At 35.4% G+C, this 25344-nt stretch overlaps 1 protein-coding gene across 6 annotated transcripts in view; it reads right to left on the bottom strand.

The window, feature by feature from the left end:
- TBC1D5 (TBC1 domain family member 5) overlaps positions 1 to 25344 on the bottom strand; it is a 313509-nt gene that overhangs the window by 177070 nt on the left and 111095 nt on the right. For all 6 annotated transcript variants that reach the window (XM_071561054.1, XM_071561058.1, XM_071561057.1 and 3 more), the window contains one exon: positions 4593 to 4724. In XM_071561054.1, the coding sequence (XP_071417155.1) occupies positions 4593 to 4692 (100 nt within the window). In that variant the 5' untranslated portion in view covers positions 4693 to 4724. The remainder of the gene's footprint in view (positions 1 to 4592; positions 4725 to 25344) is intronic.

Below are 25344 nucleotides of genomic sequence, written 5' to 3' on the forward strand. Positions count from 1 at the left end.
CAAAACAATCTCATGTGAATTACACTTAAGATTTAGGAATAATGTGCTATCATTATCTGGTTAGGTCCAGAGAAGACAGCATGTACTTTATTACTTCATTCCCCTCTATTTTCTACATGTGTCCTGTATAACACCAACACAAACCAGGTATCTCAAAATTCCACCTAAAGGTGTAGTTCTCCACAGAAATACTTTCTAGTGATCAGGGTTAGGAAGTCAACAGTAGAAAGCATAACTGTCCAAAGACAAGCAATGGAAACACACAGAATATGGTCAAAATGGAAATATGAATGTTCCCTTATCATCCCTCATATGGTTTCATGGCAGCCTTGAGAATCAGGAGGGATGCAACGGTAAGTATGTATGAAGTGGGCAACTTACCTGTCTCACCTGGATTAATTTCAGTCATACACTCCAGTCATTATCTTTGTCCTTCCAGCTACATCAGCCTTCTCTGTCCTCACCACCAACTACAGCCTTTAGACATGAAATATATCCCCGCAAACTCCAAATCCAAAACACTCAGACCCATTAAAGGTTCCCCGTTTCTTCTCTTAAGAACAAAGAACACGTTACATTTTTCTGTGTGAAGTATGCTATTAAATAATAGCTTGTACACTAATTAAAGCAAATGTAATTGTGAGAACACACTGACATTGTTAAACTAAATTACCTAATTTGTTAATAGTTTCATTTCAAGTGACCTTAATTGTATTAATTGTGATATTGAGCAAATTAAATTGAAGAGTATTAAATGCATTGTTCAAGTCTGTTCTTAGAGGATCAACTTTCTCATTGCATCAATGAAATGGGAATACTACCTACTATGCTCTTCAAAACTTGTGACAGAATGTGGTGAACACAACAACTTAGAGTAAAAATTTACAGCAGTTCAGAAACAGTTAACCTAGTTATTTCACTTCAATGTAATGCAAACCTCAAGCATTTGGGAATGACCAAAACAGTTTGTTAGACGCAATGCAGAGAGAGAAGTACAAGAATAAAGTTTCTGAAATTTCATAAATTTACGGCTTATAAAGTGTCTGCTGGAGACAGAGAGCGCTAGGATTCATCAGTTTCTTTGAGATCGAGCTCTGTTTCGGAAAGGATCATTCCAAAAACACTCTTAGAATAAAATAAATAATACCATGAAGATTCTTAGAAGACAAAGTGCATGAAGATGTCATCAACTTACTATCATCAAAAGGAAACATACTAATGTGCATATATATCCATGAATATAAATTCAAATACAACAAGATCCACAAGAAACAATCCAAAATTAAAATTTATTAAAAGAACTAAAATCTTCCGTTTGAACTATCAGATTGCAAAAGTGAGAATTCCTGCATAAATTTCCTAACCATTTCTTAACTATTTAGAAATGGTATTTAAAAAAGCATATATGAGTGAGTATATACAATGTAAATTTTTGTATCTTGAAAAAAATCCCCAAGACACAAGGAAAATAACATAAGCCAAATCAATCAACAGAAAAGGACAAAACCACTAACTTAACTGGGTTTTTTGGCATATTTTAAAGGGATAGAAAAAAAAATCTTGAATCCTAAATTTTTATAACCTGTAAACAAGCACATTCTCAGAATTCATCATAACTCAAGATTCAAAGTTCATCAGTTACACAAAATTTGGAGAGCTACAAATGCCCAGATCTTTCTCCAAATGACACTTACCTCATCTGTAATGATCTACTTTCATTTGTTCAGCTAGGTAACTGTCTCCTGCCTAACACCCGCAACATTAATCCTTGCAGCTGTTCCTAGTGAACCATGCCTTACTTTTCTTAGGTCACTTCTCAGAAATCTCAAGAGTATTTTGAATTTTATGTGCTCTCCATGGTGCTAACAGCTCTGCCCCAAATATACTATGTTTTCTCTCCATTCCTTCACTGAGATTTTAATAAAAGCACTGAGTACTACTAGACTCAACAAACATATTTCTGAAATATCACCCAATATATTCTTTCAAGCTGACAGCAAATGCACAAAAAGTAGCCTATATATGCAGTTTTCCAAGCAGCTATACTTAAGGGCAATCCACGTATTTCTGAGATTTCTTTCATTTTATGAAAACTGTGAGAGAATTTCAGACCTCCAGCTGGACATGACATCTCCTGGTTCTCCATCAAGTTTTGGTATCTGTTACACATACTAAAGATACAATACTTCATGAAGATTAATAAATCTGACTAGCTCTGTAATTAAATATTTTCAGCACCTTTATCAATGCCATGGGGTTTTTTATCACCTCATCTCAGTGAAGGCTCCTATCACTTTGCCTCCAGACAATATTTAAGCATCCAACATGCCTTCAAAAAACCGATTCAGATGTCCTGATATTCCACAGTAGTGCATAGAACATTTCTCATAAACCAGCTCTCCAGCGTTTTTCTGTGGTACGTGATAGAAAAGACTTTATAAAGATTTACACCAAGTTGATTCTGTACCAGGCCTGAAATTTGAGGCTGCACTGAAAAACCTTGTCTTGAAATACTTTTGTGAAGACAACAATGGACAGACTGCACGGGCAGGAAGGACTGTGTAGTTTGATGCCTAAAGACCTAACACCAACTAAGCGCATGCTTTATTTAAAACAAACCATTAAAACTTCAAAGAGTTATTCTGGATATTTAAAGTTTCCAATTAAAATGCACTACGTGTTTTGCAGCAAAAAAGCCTATGAAGATGAAATGGATGCTTTATATAAAATATTTACATAGATAGAACATAAAAAATGTACCATAGTTGGTAACCTTTATGACTTGGGGAACCATGTATTTACATATCTTTATCTTTGCATGTGCGTATGTGTGTGTTGTGTATATATTTTTAACAGTTGACAGCTGTTTTAGAGCATACAGAGATGCCAAGCTGAATGAGGGTCTTGATTACTTCAAGATTAGCTATCTAAAGTTTCTATTCATTTTAAGTGTTGTTAGTGCGAAGAGTCATTAGTCACTTCCTTGTCTCATAGAACATCAGCATACATTTACATTGTTAATGAACATTTGGGGTAAATGAATTAATGGCACTTTTAAACATCAATTCAATCCTAATAACTTTGTATGTCATAGAAATGTTAAGGTTGGGATAAAAATGAGAAACCTTTTCAGTCAAGGTAACTAATCGCTTCTGGGCACAATAAAGGGTAAAATTAATTTACAGTGGTTTTTTAACAGGGTGAAAATTTTGTTTTTTCTTGAAACAGAGTTAAGAGAATTACCAATATTTTTTTAAGGAAAATAGAAATCAGAAAAAATGCTTATCTTTTTCCTGACTGGGATAGACTAGAAGAAAGCTCACTTTCCTCTCAAAAATGGTTATTATTTCAGGTTATTGCAAAAGAGATTACTTTCAAGTTTCTAAAAAATATGTACACTAAAAGGGCTACATATTGTTAAGATGTCAAACAGAATAGAAAAGAAACTGACCTAGAGAAGCTATTTAATTGTCAGATTTTAAAATACTTTCCCCTAGATGTTCATTCTCATTTTCTAACATTGAGAAAGCTTTATAACCAAAGAAGAAATAGTGAAAAAATTAAGTCAAAGGGACAGTGAAGTTTTACCAATATATTTCAAAGCAAAACATCAGCTTCTTCTAAACTCTGTAACAAACCTGACTTAGCAAGACTTGACATAGCTTTTTAATAAGCACTAGTAAACAGAAGATTTATAGATGCATACACCCACCCAGAGTAGTTCATCTGGATGAGGGACATAGAAAATGTGACAAACTTGTTTCAACTCTGTAATTTAAAATAAATTTTTTATTTTGCCCTCCTGATACATGTGTTCAATGACTGGAAAATTACAGGTAGTTAAGGTGCCACTGTGTATAACGGAGTACTTGAGGAATGTTTTCATGACAAGGACGAGCTTTCTCATTAAGCTTATCACTTTCTTCGAACAAACTATACTGTCACTACTAGCAAATAAGTAGAAAAGACGAGTAACACAGACATGCATTGCATTATCCAAGCAGTTTGTTCTCACTGTTCATTAGAGCCTTCAAAATACTACATTTAATCAACTTACTTTATGGTTCATAGTCATTTCTACCTTTAAAGTCTGTTCATTGTATCTCAACTTCAAGGTATTTTTTCAAGTAAGAATAGAGGTGCTGAGTCAAACAAAAAATCAGGCTTTTTGTTTGTATAACCTCATGCAAAATAGCATACTGAACTTTATGGCAGAATTTAAAAAAAAATGGAAACCAAAAGAAATCCCTTAAACCAAAGCAGTGTAAGAGCCCATACTTGAGAAAGTAACATAAAGGCATGCTGCATTTCAATATTCTTATGCTGAAGTCAGTGTTTGGTTTATGATTAAAAAAGGATGACAGCACATTAAACATTTGGCTAATGTTTCTGTCTGTAATTGAAAGTTGACTTTCCGTGGTTTTCATTAGTGTCAGAGTGTTCTACACATACTCTGTGAAATGTTCTTTAAGTTGCCCTGTTCAACTTCATGGAGGGAATTAAACAAATTATGACAGGTACAGTTATCACGACACACTTATATAAGGTTTCTAGCTATAAAGTCCCCAAAAGCACAGAAATACAAAACTCACCTTCCCCTGGCTTATTCAAAAAGCTCTGCAAGGGATCAATGCCTATTTCCTGTTCCTCTGTTTGCAAAGGGTGACTGGTTTCAGACACAGAATGATACATACTGACAATGGTAAATCCCAACTGATGAGTATCTGGAGGAGGAAAACAGAGAAACAAACACTTCAGTATTCCTTTAGCTAAATTTCAAAAACACAAGTCAAGAGGAAAAATCCTTAAAACCTGTGCTTATTTTTCAGGCATATCATCACCATTAGCTGTCTAACAGCAGAACAATTTCCACTCAAATATTTTATTATTTGGAGTCCAAAAAAATTGTTACAGCACTTCCAATTATCACACTGCAAGTAGAAGTCCAAGTGTAGTTTTGGCAGACTGTAAAGCAGGGCAAGAGCTTCTTGCCTTCCTTTTTCTAGCTTCCCCAATTAATCTTTTAGTCTGATTCAAAGAAGCGTTGCTAGTTCTTGGGAATGATGAAGATTATAGAGCAAAACTGAGATAACACCCATCATCATCATCATTCTTCTGGACCAAGACCTCTTACCCCAAAAAAGCTTCCATTGGATGACTTACTTTTTCAGAAATCATGGGTCAAGTATAAGATAACAGAGACAGACACACAAGAAGAGAGAATGGGATAATACCAACTGGCATGATAGGTGAATTTGGTTTTAGGAAGATTTATATTGGCTTTCTAGAAAGATGTGTTAAGGAAGCATTAGAAGAAACACAGTCAAGGATTTACAAGGATGTTATTCCAAAAAAGAAGGCCAAAAGGGGAGAAAGGACAAAAAAAATCTCAGGAAGTAGGAGATGCAAATTCATCTTCACAGGTTCCTGAATGGCATTCACATCATTATCAAGGAATTAACAAGAACCATATTAGAAGTTCATGTGAGGAGTGTTGGAAGCTCGTATTGGCTGTAGCAAATAAGAGAATGCCAATAAAATGGTGAAAAGCAGATGATGTTATGATCAGAGCAGTAAGAAGGAGGAATGACCTTTCCAGTGCATTAACTGTGCAAGAGTACATTTGTCAAGACTGCATTTTAGACACTGTACAGCAATTTATTAACTTGCAACACAAAAAAAACCAAACCAGCTAAATAGGTTTGATTTGCCCAACCACAATAAACACGTATCTAAGACTGCCAGATAAGTTTTAAATATCACTTACTGCAACTGCTTTGTTTACAAGTATCACTACTTTCTAACACCAATAAAATTATATCTAGAAAGAAACAAAAAAACAAACACAAAGTGGTATGCACCTACCCTTCCAGGACTGGTATATTAATGAACCTGAAATCACTTCAATTATGCTTTTCCTTTGGTTCTTACAAGGCATGGCATTGACCATACATGATTTACACCTTTGGTTTACTGTCAATAAATGAAGGGGACTTGGATTCTTAAGACCTTTTCAGTTTTATATACTCTTCTTAATTTTTCTAGTATGTTATGTGAAAAAAAATCCAAACAAAAATCCCTAAATAATAAAAAACCTAGCTCAGCTTCTGTTAGAAATTTCCTTCAAACCAATGCATCTGGGCTGTTTTGTAATGATGCTCTCTCAGCTGTATTCCTGAACAGTTTTGTCCTTTATTTGCCCTGGTACCTGTGTTAGTGAGTGTTGAAGTGATCACATAATCATCTTCCACTTCTTTTTAGCTAGAGGAGAACATCTACAGGTCTTAGGAACTAGAAGTCAGGAACTGAGGGAAGGCAGGACTTACCACTTTTGCAGTGGTACACCTTTAAGTCAAATGATTACAATCGTACAAACATATGGTAAAACAAACCATTAAAACACAGAATTGCCTTGAACAACTCTATACTAGGCTCAACAAAATGTGTTAGGAATGTATGTATACATAATGTGTTTTCTATGTAATTTATAAACTATAATAATGAAAAGTGCATGAATGGTATCTTGAAGAAAAACTTGCTAGCCCCTTAAATAACATTTCAATGTTTACCTGCAGTCCAATGGCTACAAAATATAGAGAGATTTTTATAAATACCTGGTACCTTAAATAAATAAATGAAGAACTAAAAAAATTTTCTTAAAAGGAAAAACCAACAAACACAGAAAAACAACTTTGCAGAAACAATTTTCTCCTGATGGAACTTTAGTTGTTGCTCTCATTCCTTTTGCTGTACCATTTTAAGTATCTTTCTACTGATCTGTTGATTTTGTCTTCACAAAAACTGAAAGCTTATTTTGAAGTATGCTGTCCAAGTTTAACTTTTTATTTTTTATCATCCTTCAGGCATCACTAAGCGTTCTGACCAAAGCCTAAAGCCAAGTGCCTTTGAAACTGAGAACGAGGCACAGAATGGCCTTACCAGCCACTGTAGTTTCAGCAGCCACCACTTACACTATATGCTGCAGACTTACGTTGTCTTGCACCTGCAGTACAGTATTAAATTAGCCCTAGTAAGATTCTTGTCTGTATTCTTCTCTTCTGTATCCACCTTATCTTTTTCAAAATACTCCCCAAATGCCATATCTTTACAGCCTGTAAGAACCATAATTTAGTTTACAGACGGTTAGAGCAGTTTTAAGAAGCTGAATAGATTTACTTTTGATATTCACAGTGATTTCATCAGTTACTTGTGTTTGTTTACAGACACGTAACAGTAGTGTTAAAAAAATCAATACCTATTAGTCTTGTCACTCCTTAGTCCAAGCAATCGTCTTTACTATTTTATACTTGTTCTTTTCTGCTTTACTAATACAGAGCAGAGAAAACTATTAAACAATTATGATTACACTTGGGATCTCACTGTGAGACAGATTAATTCTTTACAGGTTTGTGGTTGATTTGTAATGGCCTATAACATATTGTTCATATTAAATAAGATGCAATTAAAAACCATTCTCAATGTGAAACAATAAAAATGTTATAAAAATCTGAAATTCAATTATTGGATTACAACAGTTGATACTGGCTAACCCTAGTATCTCAGTGAAAGATAAAAGTGACTGCCTTAGCTATTACACTTTTTCGTTTACCTCTAAAGACAAATGGCTAAAAAACTTGAACATGAGGCACCCTTTGCACCACTAGAATTTCAACTATTCTTTAATATACATGAAAAAGGAATTATGGATATTTATGAAACATTTCTCTAGTTAGGTAAATTAAAAGAAACACTAATCCACCAGTGAGCCCAAGGAGAAGGCAGGCATATAAACTCTTTGTCTGGCTACTGTCCTTAAGTGGCTGGGGGAGCCCTCATGTGCCACCAAGGATGGCATTGCAGCTCTGCTCCTCTCCAACCAAAACTTGCAGACTGAATTCAGTCTGCCTTTCAGTGAAGGCAGCTTCTCCATATGTCTGTTCTCATGGGAGATGAAAAATCCCTTCAAAGATAGGCTTATGGACTCCAACACAGAACTCCATCAGGCTCCCTGGGGATACCTGCTTATAGCACAGCATCCTCTCTCCCCATGACCTCCTCCATAGGTAATAGAACACCTGTTTCCATTAGGAAAAACTTAACTGATGTTTACTGACATCTACCTTACTAATAACCTCTTTTTACATAGAAGAGAGTACGAGGAAAAGAATTAGGCAAAGCTTTTACAACTATTTCCCCTCTCTTCCCTTCCCCCAGAGTAAAATGGAAGGAGAGGAATTGCAGGCTTGAGGATGTAGTTAGGTTGAGGGCTGAAGAACTGCACAAGTCACAGCACTTGCCCCACTCTTGCTCTCTGACATCCTCTTACCTCCAAACAACCAAGCAAAAACGCAAAACATTTTATACTTAAAAAGGAAGAAGAGAACTCACTAATTCTGAGGAAGAAGCTGAACAACACTGTTTAATCTTGGATATGCTAAAAATAAAAATTAGATTCCATCAGTAGCAGCAAAACTACTGGAATATGACATTTCTTAAAATTACTGAAGCATACCAAAGTATTTAAATAATACTTTGCATTCATTCTATTAGACTGTATCAACCACCTTCTCCAAATTATCTTTGGGCCTTTATTTCATGCCGTATAGCAAAGTTTACAATTTTAATTACTTAAATTGATGACAAGTAGAGGAAATACTTGTTTAGCTAAGTGATAAATTAGCTGCCCTGTGAAGTCAAATTACGACTTGACTAAAAGCAAATGTCTGATGTGGTAATGGTCTTATGCATGTTTTGTTAAGTTTGACAGCATCATGTTATGAGGGTTCACAACTCTGCCCCTCATTTGTGACTTATGAAGCAATCAAGCATGTTAGAACACCAAAGTGAGGATTCTCCAGAATATGAAAACATTTTTAAGTAGATAAGAAATTAAATATTAGGAGAATAAACATGCATTGTGTTTACTTAAAGCAATGAAGTACAGATGTCTTCCAAATAATCTAAAAATAGTTTCAGATCCTGAGTTTTCTTAACAAGGAATTAAAAAAAACCAAACAAAAACCCCAACAAACAAACAAAGGAAAAAGAATGCTTTCTCTGCCTAGAGGGCTGAGTAGGAGACAGTCCTAAACATGAACTTCAGAAAATGAGGACAATTTGATCAAGACACTCATTAATAGTAATTTTTGAAAGATTTGTTCTAAACTGTAATATTCACTGCTTTCTTCTTTGTTCCAGGAGTGATTTTTACACAAGCTACATGAACCACCTATCTCATAGCACTGAAATCTACTCTCCATCAATCGAGACCTTTACTACCACCATCTCCTTTTAAATATGAAAATACTAGTTCAAGTGCTTCCAAAGGACAAACTCCAAAAAAAATTCCCCACCAGACCCAAACACCCCGCCTCTCCCCCCCGCCCCCGCCAGAGCGGCTCAAAACTAGCCATTTCCATAGGTTGCCAGTACCCACTAAAGAAATATGGCTAAGGAAGAACACTTACAAAGTCAGAAGAAAAGTGCACAATTTGAAAAACTTTGGATAGCACAAAGCAAGTCTGTTTTCTTTTATAAAATGTACCAGATTATGTATCATTAAAAAAGAATGATGCAAACATAAAAAATGGTCTGACATGGTAGAGCAGATTAACATTAACATCAGCTGGGGTCCAGAACAAAACAAACAAGATCATGCCACTGATGGACAGGTTAACAGCCAGTGAGTCTGATGATCACGAAATGCAATAATTTTGTCCCATTTAATAACATTTCCTGCATTTTAACTTCTGCCTGTCTAATCTCTAATACAAAAACAGAGTTACATTGGACTTTAAATAAGTTAATTAAGTATTAAAATCAATCATGTGAAAGTCTTAATATTTAATATTGTTAGATTGTATATCAAAGTGGTTTTATTATTTATTTACTCCAAACCTTTCCAGAATACTTCATGTGGCAACAGGGAGTCTGTATCTCACAAGATAAATGCATTTACAATGCCAAATAAATTATATATAAAAGCATTTGTCTTAATACATGTCATTCAATATTAAATATCACCCATTGGTACCACCCTGAAACCCTAATCCATTTTTACCAACCACACATTTGTATTATTCAAATGTTGTCTATTAAATAGTTGTCTCAAGAGCCACAGTAAAGGAATACATACCTAAGAACAATTATCATAGGAGCTTTAAAGCACTGTCTACAGTTTTAACCCTACAACTTTCATGTCTTACCAGTACTAAAACATGCAAAGTATAAATCCAGGAGCGAATTAAAATGTCAGGAATAAGAAACAACACAAATAGCCTGGGACCATGGCAATGTATTCTCTTGGTAATTCAGATGATAGTTAAAAAAAATAGGACAAAAAACTTTATCATAAATAAACCCTTCATATTCTATTAATTTGAAAGATAGGAAATCTTCCACACATTTGTTACAAGCAGGAAACAAGTTCACACAGTTGCTGGCTTTCAGTTTTCTTGAGGTTTTGTGATTCAGCAAGAAATGATAGTTTGACTAAAGAAGAACTTGAATAATGCAGAGAGGATCAAAATCCTTATGTCATGCTGACCACAAAGTTCAATAGCCACAGCCCTCTCCTAACCTAGGTTACATTTCTCAGTGCTAAGAACAGTGACACCTGACATTTACTGTGAAGCAATTTCTCTCTTCTGCAATGAAAATGGTTACAATTAAAAGTATAAAGGGCATCAACCATCTTCAATTCCTAATACTGCAGTTATGTGTTCAGTATGGTCTCACCTCATAAAAAAACCCAACAAACCCAACATGTCCCCCCCAAAACCAAACCCAACCAAAACCAAAAAATAAACCAACCAATCAAACCAAACCAAACCAAAAATGGCCAAAGCCAGCCTTCATTTTGCAGTTTGATTTTCCTTAAAAACCCCCCAAACCCTACACCTATTTTTAATGCAGACCTATGTGACAACCACAATGATGCTGTTAAGAGAGCACATCTTTAATATAACATTGACTGCAAACAAGAAATACCAGCAAACCAAAAAAACATCCAAAGTCAACAGCTAAATGTAGCCCCTGCCCTGAACATTCCTCCCACCCACTGAATCTTATACGTTTAGCACCAGATGTGAAAATTATGTTGCTGCACTTTCACCTTATTATTTCAGCTGAAGACCCAAATAGTTCCTCGCAATCGAAACAGTCAATAAAAATGAGATGTGTTAAATCTCCTCCCATCATCTGATTCTGCTCAGGCATGGAGAAGAGGAGACTGAGGGGAGACCTCACTGCAGTTACAACCTCCTCACAAGGAGAAGAGAAGGGGCAGGCACTGATCTCTTCTCTGTGGTGACCAGTGACAGGACCTGAAGGAATGGCCTGAAGTTGTGCCATGGGAGGTTTAGATTGGATATTAGAAAGAGGTTCTTCACCCAGAGGGTGGTTGGGCACTGAAACAGGCTCCCCAGGGAAGTGGTCACAGCACCAAGCCTGACAGAGTTCAAGGAGCATGTGGATGATACTTTTAGGCACACAGTGTAACTCTTGGGAATGGTCCTGTGCAGGGCTAAGGCTTGGACTGCATAATCCCTATTCTGTGATTCCATGAATTAGTGTATCCATCCTTAGTCAGACAGCACAAGAAATAGACTGGCTACTGCAGTCCAGAGAGGAGCAAGATGACCTATTAATAGCCCAGAAACTATAACCTATGGCTTAAGACTGAAAGAAACAATGTTTTACTTTAGTGAAAGGAAGATGGGAGAGGAGAAGGAAAAATGCTGTAAGATTTCAAATCTTTACATCATTTGACTAGGAAGCTACTCCTTTTTCTTAAAGTAATCTGGAGGTGGTGAAAACCCTATTCATATTAAAACTATTCAAAAAGTTTGAAACCCATTAAATGAAAGAAATTCCTTGTTTGCTTCATTTTAGAATATATTTTATTTACCTGGTTAAAAAACAATTTAATATAATTTAAATTAAAGCTTTGTTCTTGTAAAGATGGTTAGGTTTACTGCTGCTTATGGTAAGGGAATGACTCCTTTTAACTATTTAAGAGTTTTACTTTCAGGAACACGCAGGCACCATGCTATGCTACACACTTTATGTTTTAGTAATACATACGTAACTCAAAGGGCCAAAGAATGTCAAGACTGAAAGAAATCATCAAAACAGTGAAGTGGAAAAAATGGCAGCTTAGCCTGCAGCCTTACCCAAAATGATAGTAACTAGCTTAGACACTAAAAGTGTATTCAATGAAATAAGTTTCTAGGATATCACAGCTTTAATGTAGTAACCAATTAATCTAGGATACAGCCTTTATTCTTTCACTATTTTTAGAAACCAGTTTCCTACAGGGGCTGACAGAATTTTTATAGAAACACCAGCATGTTCATGCACACACAGAGGCATTTACATCAAATCTTTCTCTTCTAGTTTTCTCTTCTAGGTTTGCAGATGCTAAAGCAGCATGGTATCATGCTGAGGTACAACGAAAGTTGGTATCAGCCACATTTGCTAAAGGAAAAGAACAATTTCATAGGCACTTTCAAAGGAGCAGAGAGAAGCAGGATTTGTTGTGTTATCATACCATTAAGTTTCTATATAACATGATGAACCATAACCCATGTTCACCTATGGGATCCAATCCTGATTGGTGAATTAAAATCACAGTTACACATGAAAATGGGGTGCAAGGCAAAAGCAAAGACAAGGTGCTATCTGAAATCTAATTCTGCTGCAGTGCAATGACTGCAAACTGCAAGGATTTTCCATCACTTCTGCCAGTGGGAGCAGTGGCTTACTCATGTCTAAAAGTCATATTCAGAGAGCAAGAGGTTCAAAGTAGGGTTCCCCCACTAAAAAATATGCTGAAGTTTCTTCCCCTGAATGTTCCCTCTCACGCCCAAAGGCTCAGCCTACGTCAGGCACAGTATTCCTGTCATGTACTCCCTCCTCATGTTGCTTCTCTTCAGCCTTGACACACTGGGAGTAACAAAAACCTTCCAGGGGGCTCAGTATTTCTGTACAATGCTAATTCATACCTATGATATAGTGAGTTTCAAACAGCAGTATCTAAAATAAAATGTTAGAAATTAAAATATCTCAAGCAAAGGAAAGCTCTAAGACTTGGAAATAAGGTATAGACAAAACCTGCTAACTTAGCAGACGGCAGGTATTATATCAAGATACCGCTACTGTATTCTGTGCTACTAAAAAGATGACAAGGCAGTTCTTCCTTTAGCAGGCAGTGAACTTTGCTGCTCAACACATCCTGATGCACCTCTTTTTTCCCAGTGTTCAGGAACTCTTAGTACTAATTCCTGCCAAGGCCTGTAATATTACAAATAGGAGAAAATTATAGAGCAATAATGTTCCTTCTTTAATAATCTGATCTCTTAATATAGTGTTATCTGTTACAAATTATTTTCCCATCCCTTCCCACTCTTCTATTTTCCATTCAAATTTTTGAGCAGCTGGATGAAACTTTCTACACTTTCCTGTACACGCACATCAAGGGAACAAGTGGTCTTGGTGAAGCGTTCAGAAATAGAGAAGCTGGGCAGACAAAGCCCCTGTAGCATGATTTCTATAATGCGCTATTACTTAGAGACATTGTTTCCTCCTAAACATTTTCTGGGCAGTCTCTGCTGCTTGCCAGAGCATGTAAAACACAGGCATAGAAGTCACCAGTGCAAGCAGCATGGTACATCAAACACACTGGCTGTATCACCTCAAAACCTGAACTACATCAAGGTCTTAAACAGCAAGTAGGAAAGCAGTATTTTGAAAGGTTATAGAGGAACAAATGTCTGGCTATTAAAAAAAGTTTTTAATTCTGCCAAACTTAACTAGAAATTTATAGTAACAGTAAGAATTCGTAACAAATTAATTCAAAACTAAGGATAAAATACATTGTTAAAAGGGGGAAATATTAAAAAATGTAAGTTGCAATTAAAAGGGCTTCTTGGTTTGGCAGTAAATTTGTCTTATCAGGAACATTTGTCACCAACTTCTATTTTCTTTACCCTGAATCCTGTTTTTCTTCTGCTTTAGAAGTGGGTCAGCACATACTACACAGAAAGAAAACAAAAGCCTGGTTTTGCAGGACATTTTTCCACAAAAAAAAACCCTTACAGAATTTCTTGTAGGCTGAGATCAGTTGCCCTGAAAGCTATATATGCTCCTCTGCTCCAAGGAATGAGAGCAGAACTACACACAGATTCCCTAAAGCTTTTTGATTTTTATTAGATAATACAATAGATTGATGGCTCCTAAATATGTTAGGCTTAGTTGAGTGTTCTCTCTAATTCACCAACCATTACGGCATGACTGAATCTCCCAGTGTTCTCCGAGTACCAAGTTTTATACCAACAAAAAGGATTTGGAATTCCCACAAAACAGTGAACAGATTTGAAACATTGTACTGAAACAAGAGCTATCATTATACTTTACAGAAACCTTGCAACACCACTGAGCTAAGCTTTTAAAGCCCATTTTATTAAAAAAATATAACAAATGTAAAAAAGGTATGGTTAGGAAACTCCTTGTTTCCTTTTTTCTTTTTGTTTTTAGAACATATTTTCAGATAGTTTTCTTGTCTGTGTTGGAGAGACCAGTACAACTTTTTAATATTTAAGGTAAATATCATGATATCATGATAGCATTAACATTCTGAAACATCCTAGACAAAATAGCTGTTTTCACGTACTTCTTTTTCAACTCTTTTTTCCTTTCCTGTCCTTCTGACCAAATTTATTAGTTCTTTCTGTCCAAACAAATGAAAGACCAAAGGCAGCTTTCAGATTTCATTTTCCTGAGATAAACTGTATGATCTCAAACTAGCCATATACAAAAGCCTAAAAAATGTTTTTTTGCTGTGTCATTGCATTACAGGTAATAGTTAGATAGAGAAGTGACCTAGTTGAGGTGGGTAGAGAAGTGACCTAACAGCAGCCAGGCTATGGACCACTCAGTGCATTAAGAAGAATGAAATGAGAATTTTGAACTGGATCCAGAAGTAAATGGAAAGAAACCAAGCATATAGAATATAGGTGTGATCTGTTCTCACTTTTCTTTCTTACTTAATAGTATGGCTGTGCATCTGAGGGCACCTAAAATTAGTACTTACTTTTGAAATTTTGATCATGTATTATTCATCTTTTTCTCCTAAAAGGAAGACATAAGACGGCAGTAGCAGGTGTTGTTAGCTTCCTGATGGAAAAGGAGGAAAAAGTTGACCAATGGGACAGATCTTTCTTCAAAGAGAGGTTAACAGACAGATTGCCTAGCTGAGATGACTATTCTCTGTTGAACACATATCATAATTCTGTCTTTTGCCAGGAAGGCTTGAAGGCAGCAGATCCTCTGCCTACAACTCCTGTGTTTCAGAAGTTCCTGTTCTTTGCTGAGAAAGAAAAAGGGAAATCCTGTTCTGTTTTAGCAGCCACATTTATGAGCAAACTACTGAATACAACAAACTCAGAAAACTAATATTATTCATCAGTTTTGGTTTAGAGGTTTTGACAGCATTTTATCAGAAATGAAAGTCACAACATAAAAGATAAGTGAAATAAATTACTTAGACAGAAAATCACTCCTTCACTATGCTATTCCGAGTCAGGTTTCTTTCTCTCAAGGAACCCCACGTTAGACTTCCCTGACCCATGGAAATAACACAGTATTTTTAATATAAAGATTTATTTCTAAAAGATGTCATCTAGTATATCTGTGTGCAGTTAGCCTACTAGAAAGAATATTTCCTTGCCTGCTTTAAATTCAAGATTGCCGCTGTATTTAGTGGAGCTCTTTCACTGCACTGATGTCAGAACAGATGATGAAGAAAGCAGACTCACCTTCCAAAGATATATACAGTTTGCCTTTTAAAAGGTAACACAGGTGACTAAAGAGTATTTCAACTAAAACTGTTTGCATTCTCAAAGGCAGTAGGAATGATCGTGAGAGATGGGGGGGGAAGAAGAGAGGTTTTGGTTTTGTTGTTTTTTTTCTTTCATGACCAAACTATCATTTGCCCACCAAGTTCCTCAGTTCATGGATAAGATGCTTTAGACCTTATCCATACTCTAACGCTACATGCTAAACTTTTAAACCTATTATTTCCTTCAATCTAAGACCAGTTTTCCAAACTAAAGGCACACACAGTCTTGTCATCCCCATCCCAAGACTTACTCCCGCATGGCACTTTGGTACAACTTAAAATCAATTTACTCATTTTTATTCTGGTTTATAGTTAGATAGTTCATCATGAAAAAGCCAGAACTCTACTGTAGACGGGGTCCTCTGTATACCATATGTATATGCAATCTACTACATCAATCAAAACGGCTCACAGTTCAGATGATGTATACACAAATAAATGTACTTTACCTAGAGGTCAAAATAATTTCTGTAAGAGCACAGTATATTCTCTTGTTTTTAGCTACCTCCCACAACCATGAAGTATAAAAATTTAACAAGCTGCAAAATAACAAACTGAACACCATACATCGAGTTTCTTTAGTGTCATGCTACAAGTGCTATAATTATAATCAAGAATACACTTCACTTTTAACTATTTTTACTATATTTTTCTGTCTTATGGCCCACAGTGGCCTATGCCTGTTTTATTTTTAAAATATGGTTATGGGGAGGAAAGGGTAAAAAAAAAATGACACAAACTTAAAAAAAAATCAATTCTGCTACTTTGAGATCGTATGTGCAGGAGCTGAGGTGTGGATTTTCGCTTTTTAAGATAGTGCTTATATGTTTTACCCTTATTCCTGTCTCAGCTTTTGCAACCACATAATACTGTCTGGGGTGATACCATGACAGTGGATAAATTAGGATTTCACTACAATTAAGTATGAATTGCTTCTTAACAAGGCTGCGAGTCAGCATAGCTCTTATTTGACAGAACTGGAAGACTTTCAAACCTATACACCTTCAACACATTCAGTACAATAGGTAGGATTTTTTAAAAACGTTTTAGAAATGCTGAGAAATAAGGTAGGCTGAAATGCATGAATATCACTTTGATAGTTACATGAAGAGAAAGCTGCTACACAAACGTCCTGGAAAAGGCAGAAATACTTGTCTACACACACCAGGGGAAAAATCCACATTGTTGAAATACTGATGGTTCAATTTTTTTTTTTAAATGGACAGTAACTTTCTTTCATAGACGTTGAACAATATCAGAGCATATAAGTTTTCTAAATCTGTTATCTATTCTTTGTTCAAATTTGACTGAGAAAATAAACATATATGGCTGAAATAAAAAAGAATGGACCCATTATATATATATGACAATTCAATTAAATGTCTAATATAAATGTGTAAAAAATACTTTCTGAGTTTGTCATGAGAAAGTGCAGAAGACTAAATCCTGGCTACTCTAACACTCCCTTTCATTTTATCAGTTTGGATATCCAGCCTCAGTGCTCTAATGTACATGTGCAAAGGTCATTGCTATAGATTCATGAGGAGCCCTGACCTTGAGACTGTTTAATTTTATTTGCTTTTCTGAGTCCATTACGTAGCTATTTTGGGAAACTTTCTGTATTTCAGTATTATGCCTATTTCTGCTAAAGATTTAGGCATGTAATTTAAATATACTGCATGTTACTGTGACTCATAGGTATTCAATTAGTAAAGGAGATGTCTGCACTTGTCCACCTCACATTACTCTCTGGAAAATAATTAATACATACCAGATGCTGTGTAATGACTTACTGAAATATGCAAATAAAAATATTCAAAGGACCTTCACTAATTTTATGACAATGAAGTCCATAGCTGTGATATTCCAAACAACCCTAATTCTTGTTTTCTTGAGTACACATGTACAATGAAACATAGAAGCAAAATCTTAGCTTTCTTTACAAGAAAACAGGATTTGAGTTAGAAGTCTTAAATGTCAGCCCTGAACATTATAAAATTATACACAATAAGGAGGAAGAAACAGGGCTGATAGTGCATATAAATATGACAGTGTATTAGGCTGCATTTAATTACCAGTTCAAACAACAACCTGATCTAACCTTTGACAAGCAAAATAAATGTTCTGAATAATTTAACCAAAGCAAACATTTGCTGTTAAATGCTGGCTAATTATAGTAAGAGTTGTACTGAGAGGGGGGAAAAAACCCAAAAGAGATGGTAATTTATACACTTCTCCTGCAATTGCTACAGCTATTCCTTGAAACCCTTGAATTTTTTTTTTCCACATGGGATAGCTATTAAGTGTCTACTTCTGGAAAAAAAAATCTATCTGTATTTAAAGGAAGAAACACCATATTAGAATAACTAGCCTTGATTAACGAGCACTGAAGAAACAGTTCAAATACAGAAAGTAAGGTAGCATTAGTTTCAAGAATATCCCCCTTTTCTATGGATGGCTCACCGATATGAAAGGTCTCAGTCTGAAATGCTGAAAGGTAAGAAAGGGTAGAATAACTATTAAGTCTTTTCCAAAGTGTCAGTGAAAAAATCACACAAAAGCATCATTATAAGATAAGGGAGCATGATTCAGTCATGTCCAATGCACTTCTGAGAACAGCAGAGAAAAGATCTAAATTCTTTCTTTACATAAATATGAGATCAAAGTTAAATGACATAAATAAAACAGAGAGATTCTTTAAAACAATTCCACCACATTGTGTAATGATGAAATAATTCCACCACCATGACTTTACAGGTATACTATCTATAGCCAGATATAGTATCCATATGAGACATTAATCTTTTTTAAAAAGTACCTAAATATCTTAGAAAAAAAAATGTGACAAGTATCTAAAGTCAGCATGCTGTGAATATCAGAACAGCAATAAAGCAATAACCATGAAATTAGAAAAAACGGTGTTTTTTTTTTCCCTGCAGCATATATGCCTTCCAGTTGTAGGCTATTTGTAAAGAAATGAATGGCTTTTGCTATATTTGGGCCAAGAGTTTCACTTATTTACATGATGAAAAGTTATCAACAGCATCAGCTGTCTATCTCCATGCACAATAACTATGATTCAGAAGAATCAGAAGACCATGAAAATTTCACGGACAAGCAATGTATGGTAAATGAAAGAAGCCTATAAATCCCATATCTTGAATATATATTAATATTTGAAGGCTTTATATAATCTGCAAAATAAAAAGTGAAAACCATTAAAAATATTAAAACTGACTGTAAGTATGCTCCTCTCTTTTCCCAAAAGTAATTTGTGTGCAGATAAGTTCTGGCCACCAGTTTCTAAGACAAACATATTATTTTTAAGTTACCTTTTATATTTTCATAAATATTTAAACTCTCCCTGAAATTTTAAATATGTTTATAGAGACACAGATGCTAACATTCTTAGCCTCTTACAATGAAAAAATATGAATTAAATTATTTCTTGCCCACAATAAAAGAGAATTTTTTTTGAAGAAACAAATAATAAATTAACCAAAAAATTTACCAAAAATTGTTCAGTTGATAATGAGTCAGGTGGAGTCATGAAATTGAATCAGATTTTCTAGCTTACAGAGTAAACTGAATATCGGAAAATTGAGTTTGAAAGTCATTATTATTCTTGCTCCATAGCTGAGGATAAAGTCCTTAAGCAAACAAAGTAGTAAAGAACTTGACAAGATCCATGCCTGACACTCTGGAGGAATCCAAGTACAGAAAGAATTTTACACTGTATCTAATGCTTCATGCCAAATGGACATGATATGCACTTATTTTTCTTATGCTGAGGCACCCATAAAAACAGACTCGGCTGTATTTGGACAGGACAAAGGGAAATCTTAGGCAGTCATCGGTAAATGCAATGAATCAACTCTTCCCTGCTATCATACTGCACATAAAACCTTGGCCTTTAAGCATAAAGCTGGAATAGATCTTCTCTAGAGTTATTTTTTTTTGTTCTGCATTTGAAATGTTAGGAGGTCAGTAAGGTAAAGTTCTCTAAGATATCCTTACCTTTCTGTGAATTAAAAGGTAGCAAGAAACAAAGTAGCCACTCAATACTAAAATTTTATGTTCTTAAAAATACTTACATTTTAGATAAGGAATGAAATAAACAAACCCATCCACATCATAGTTGCGAGGACTGATGTGAAGACTGCTGACTGGTGGAGAGTTCACACTTAATGCTAAACACTCGCCAGTGCCAACTATACCTTCCTGGTACTCCTAATTTTCAGAACTGTTGTGTACTTCTAAAAGTACAACATTAAATGTCTAAACAAGACATTTACTACAATAATTTATATTTAAATAATTAAATCGGATAGAAACACTGATAGAAACGCTACTGTACTAAAATGCAGATTTAAAAAAAAAACCAACAAAACTCTCTCCAACATAGCTGTAAGAAATATGTGTAATTCCTGAACTTCATCTCATGTTTGGTCTTATATAGCAGGTGGTGTACCTGGAAGGGTGATTATAAGCAAATAATGCAGTTAAATATGTACATGTCCTTTGGCATAAACCCATTAATACATATACTCAGTGTGGTCCACCTGGAGGACAATTTATCCAAGTCCAAAAGGTATCTCCAACCAGACCATGAAAGGAGAAGAGGAATTCCATGATACTGAAGTTAGTCAAGCTTCTCCTCTGATTTTATGCACCAAATTTCAACACTGAAAACCACAAGAAGCAAAGACTGCGTTAGTCCTTTAGATCCATACTTTTGTGCAATAGGTTATAGAGAAGTCAGAAACAGCAATAAAATAAAACTGGAACAGATAAACCAACAGAAGTCATAGCAGAGCTATGACTGTGGCATTCCTTTTGAACTAATTCAACATTTCACCATGGTAGTCTGTTACTGTAAGTAACAATTAATTTAGTCTGTACTGGAAGTTTCCTACATATTTTAGTTTGCATGTACTTGTAAGGTCTTCCTAAAGAGAATTCACTTTTGTGTAGAATGGCTTTGTGATGTGGATTAGCCTCCACAAGGGATCTAAATTGACAATAATGAACTCATTTTATATAGTAGTCTAGACTTAAATGAGAAGTGAAAGGCCAGTGCCAACAGAGTTCAGTGATCAGCCACTGTTGTTCTCTATATAATTTACTGGTTGAGTTTAATAATTACAGCAGTGCCTTCATAATGTATATCTGCAGCATACTGGAAAGAGAGGAAGAGAAAAGGCTTCTTGTGTTAACAGGAGAATTGAATTTTTTTATTTAAATGCAGACCCATATAAACTGCAAATGGAGTATTTATAATGAACATCTAAGAACACTGACACTGGTTTAAACTAAAATTAATTTATATCACTCAAATCCGGAAAAACATAATTTCAAGCCTTGATCTTATTAGGATACTTAATGTAATCGTATTAGAATGTGAGCTTCTATATATCAAAGTGTTTTATACTTCACAAATATATTTTAAAGAGCTCCAATAAACATTACTAAACAATTCACTACTGATCTCCAAACCTAGTTTCACAGGGGCAGATTATTGGATCTGAAAGTAATACAGCAGGAGAGGCAATGCCTTCACACAAGCGATATTACTGCTGCTATACACAACCGGCTGTCACATGAGTGCTAAGTAAGTTTCCAGGACTTTCTCATCTCTTCACTGCCTTAGATTTAGCACTGAGCAGCATGCTTTCCAAAAGGACAGAGTACCTTCAGCTTCAGCGGAAGCAAATGGGGATCATAGATGCTTAAGATTTCAGAAAATCAGGCCTGGTGCCACATACAAGGAAAATGCTGCCAGAAATGTCACTCACAGAATCCATGCCTGCCACTCCACAGGGATTCATATTTGCTTAATGATGGCTAGCAAGTACAGAGAGCAGACCTAGCTAAGGAAAACAACAGAAAATCAGGCAGCAGGCAAGCGATGAGCACTCTGTCTTCACTTGTATCCCCACTGGCAAAGTAAAAGTGAAATGGTTAAGAAACCGGTAAGGCTGATGCCAAAATCTCAAATGTTTCTAAGGACTATAGCAGACCTTAAAAGATAGTTTTTAATTTCATTTGAAAGAGTTTCAATACTTCAACATTAATGTATGCACATATATATTAATGAAGCAGACATGTTAATCCCCTCGATGTCGATGTCTGTGAAGCATCTTAGCTCTTACTTCCTTCACCACCAGTCATGTGTAAGTAACATACTGTGGCAACATATGAATAGTTCATAGCTCCAGCAACAAATGAATGAATGAACAGTGACCTAAACGCAAGCAGCATTAAGGTTTCTGTTTCTTTACCCATCAGCTGCTGCATCCACTCTCGGCAAACAAGTGTGTTTTTCTGACATGCACACTTGTCTGTTAATAAGTTAAAAAACTATTTCAGTCAAGAGCCTTGATGTTTTTCCTCTACATGCTTCGTTTCTTGTTACATGTACTGGAGTTTTACTCTATTAGAGATGTTGATGACAGGCCAAAGAAACGGAGGTGATGCTGCCAGGGATTAAGGCAAAAAATGCTACAATACTTTGCAGAAGCACCAAGGGTCTGCCATTGCTTCCCTGCCCTTGCTGAGCACAAGCATTCTGAAAAGCACAATGAGAGCTTCCAGTTAGCAATCCAATTTGATTTTAGTATGTAGTTATACATCCCTTGCAAGACTTCAAAGTACTATAACACACTATCAGGAAAGATAAAAAAGAAGAGGGAATATACCCACATTTGAAATTGCATCAAGCATGAATAATTACAGTGTGCTGGGGTCTTTTTGTTTCCTGTTTTGTTGTTTTCTGGTTTTGTTTTTGTTTTTTTTTTTTTTTCTGAGGGGTATGTGTTGTTATTTGGTTTGGTTGAATTTTTTGTTAGGGGGTTTTTGCTGTTTTTTAATTATTTTTTTGACTTGGGTTTTTTTATACTTTATGGGGGAAGAAGAGAGGAGCAAAAACACCCCAAAAAGAGCCAGGGCTGTTCTTTTTCACAGGTTCAGTTTGAAATAATCCTACTAAAAAATAACCAAGTGCACATTATCAATACAGGGAGTTCAGAGATTATGCTATAATTATGCTATAATTAACACCAGTGAAACTAAATTCCAGCTGCAGAATCTTCTAACAGGAATCATCTTTACAAAAACCACTGGGTTTTTAAGAGATCAGCAGGTACAATTTTAAGTAAAAGTAGTTCACAAAAATACTTTCCCAGTTTTAAATAGAATGCCACAAACATACCTGTCAATGAAAACTCTACAGAAATCCATTTTTCAAATCTTTTATCTCAGTTTAAAAACTGAATTCATTTTTCCTGTTATCTACAATATATGGATCAAAATTCTCAGCCCCTGTCAGTCTTGCAAAATATGATCTCTGCAGAGATAAACTTAATAAAATTAAGACAACCCGGACCAAAGAAAAGAAACAAATCCTGGGAGCTGTTAGTACATTAAATGAGCATTACACTACTGCATTTGTCTTTGTAGAAAGTAGGGAAAACCAGAAGGAATGCTATCTGCTTCTGGTAAGTAGCTTTGTTTTTCTCTTCTACACTAAGCTTTTTATATACAACAGTGGAGTTTGATTTTATTTCTTTAAAATCAAATAATCAGTGTGGATAGTTGGTCAAGGGAACTAAAAGTTACTAAAGTGAAAAGTGGCTCATTTATCCTTGAAGGTTGCATTAATTCTGCCTTGTAATTTTAAAGCCAAAGTTTGTAAGGAATAGGTATACAATAATTAAAGTTTAACATCTTAATAAACTGTTTAAATTCCATGAAAACTGTGTGTATGCTACAGAAATTATCAATCCTCATATTTCAAGATTGAGATTAGCTCTGCCCCTTCCAGCATCAATCCTGACCTATGTATGAGGGATGTAAATTTTTTTCAAACAGCACTTCAGTTTACATGACACCAGTTCTCTCCAGCACCTCACTATGTTTTTAGATCAACAGATATGACTTTTCAAACATTTGTTTCCTCCCATCCTTTAGGTAGGCAGAAATATGCGTACGTGGGGGTATGAGGTGTGTTAATACAATATATATATTACTGTATAGGCAAAATACTACCTTTGCAGGACTCCTTTTACCACAAGAAGAGGTTGCAAGATCTTATCTCTCAGAACATAATGTAACGTCTTTCACAAATAAAGAAAATAATTGTCAGAAGCCACTTCTTATGAACAATAATTTAATTTCCCTGAACTCAAACCCTACAGCATTCAGCTAACCCAAAAGTAAAATGACTCATAAACTACCAAAAAAGCAATATGGGTGAAAACAGAATTTTTTCTTGCTGTCAGAGGCAAATCTAACAAAATGGTAAAATGAAAACTTTATTTTAAATTGTAGGTAGCAGTAACAAAGGTCTGACTGAGAAGAAAGGTATGGCTGGGCAAAGAAAAGGCTAGTTGATCAGGCTGACAAGAGCAGAACAACTTGGAAATTGCAGATTCAGCTGCTCCCTACTGCTACTTTACCCGAAATACATAAGGGGATTATATCTATGTAGGAAGGGGAACAAATCTGGTGAAGCCATGGCAAGGGAGTTAAAGTCATAATGGGTGGACTTCTCCACTTTGTGTAACACCCTCCTAGACATACAAGAGCTGCTCTGCAGCATCATTTCCTGGATGCTTGGAATTAGATTACCAGTTTTTCTGCAGATTTACAAGGCATTAAGGTAGCTTTGGACTGCCTTCCTCTCTCCTTTCTTTTCCCTGTCCTCCCCAAATACTAACCTCACCTTTATCCTTGAAAGTTATTTACATTACAAATTAAAAATAATGTAACTGAGATTATAGGAAAGCCACCAATTCAAATTTTAACTTTCATACATAATGATCTATTTAGGCTTCTTCATTTTAGGACTTCCTTGTGTGTATTTATGGATTTCTTTTCAACCCTGCCAGAGGTAAGAGATTGAATGGACATTGACAGTCCATTGAAGGAGCATAGGTTCTTTCATGATAAGCCAACATAGCCCTGGGCCAATTTTGGACATTATTTGGCAAGCATTACTGTATTAGGGAAGCAGTTTTTCAAGGTTCACATGCACCAAGTGCAGTGTGTATTATACAGCTATTAAAAAGTAGCATTACCTAAGAGTGACTGTATCATATTCATGTAATTATCTACTCAATTCAACATGCCCACAGAACATTTACACACAACTGAAAATGTACAAACTAACAAAAAGTAAAAACCTCTACCGAATGATGGGTTTGGTAGCTTAGGCTCCCCTTTGTTTTTTAAGTGACATCCAGTAATATTATTCAAAAAAGAAACTCACATGTCACATAAGCAGCCAAGCTTGGGAGTCCATATCTACAAAAATTATCAAAAAGCAGTCAGAAATTTCATGGGCAGTATTTATACTTACTAATATGATCTGTTTTATTAGGTTTCAGTGAAAACATCTTATTAGTTCTACAATTAAATGATTCAGAAACCATCCACACTATCTTTGC

Source organism: Pithys albifrons, chromosome 7, assembly GCF_047495875.1.
Source record: "Pithys albifrons albifrons isolate INPA30051 chromosome 7, PitAlb_v1, whole genome shotgun sequence".
NCBI classification, from domain to species: Eukaryota; Metazoa; Chordata; class Aves; order Passeriformes; family Thamnophilidae; genus Pithys; species Pithys albifrons.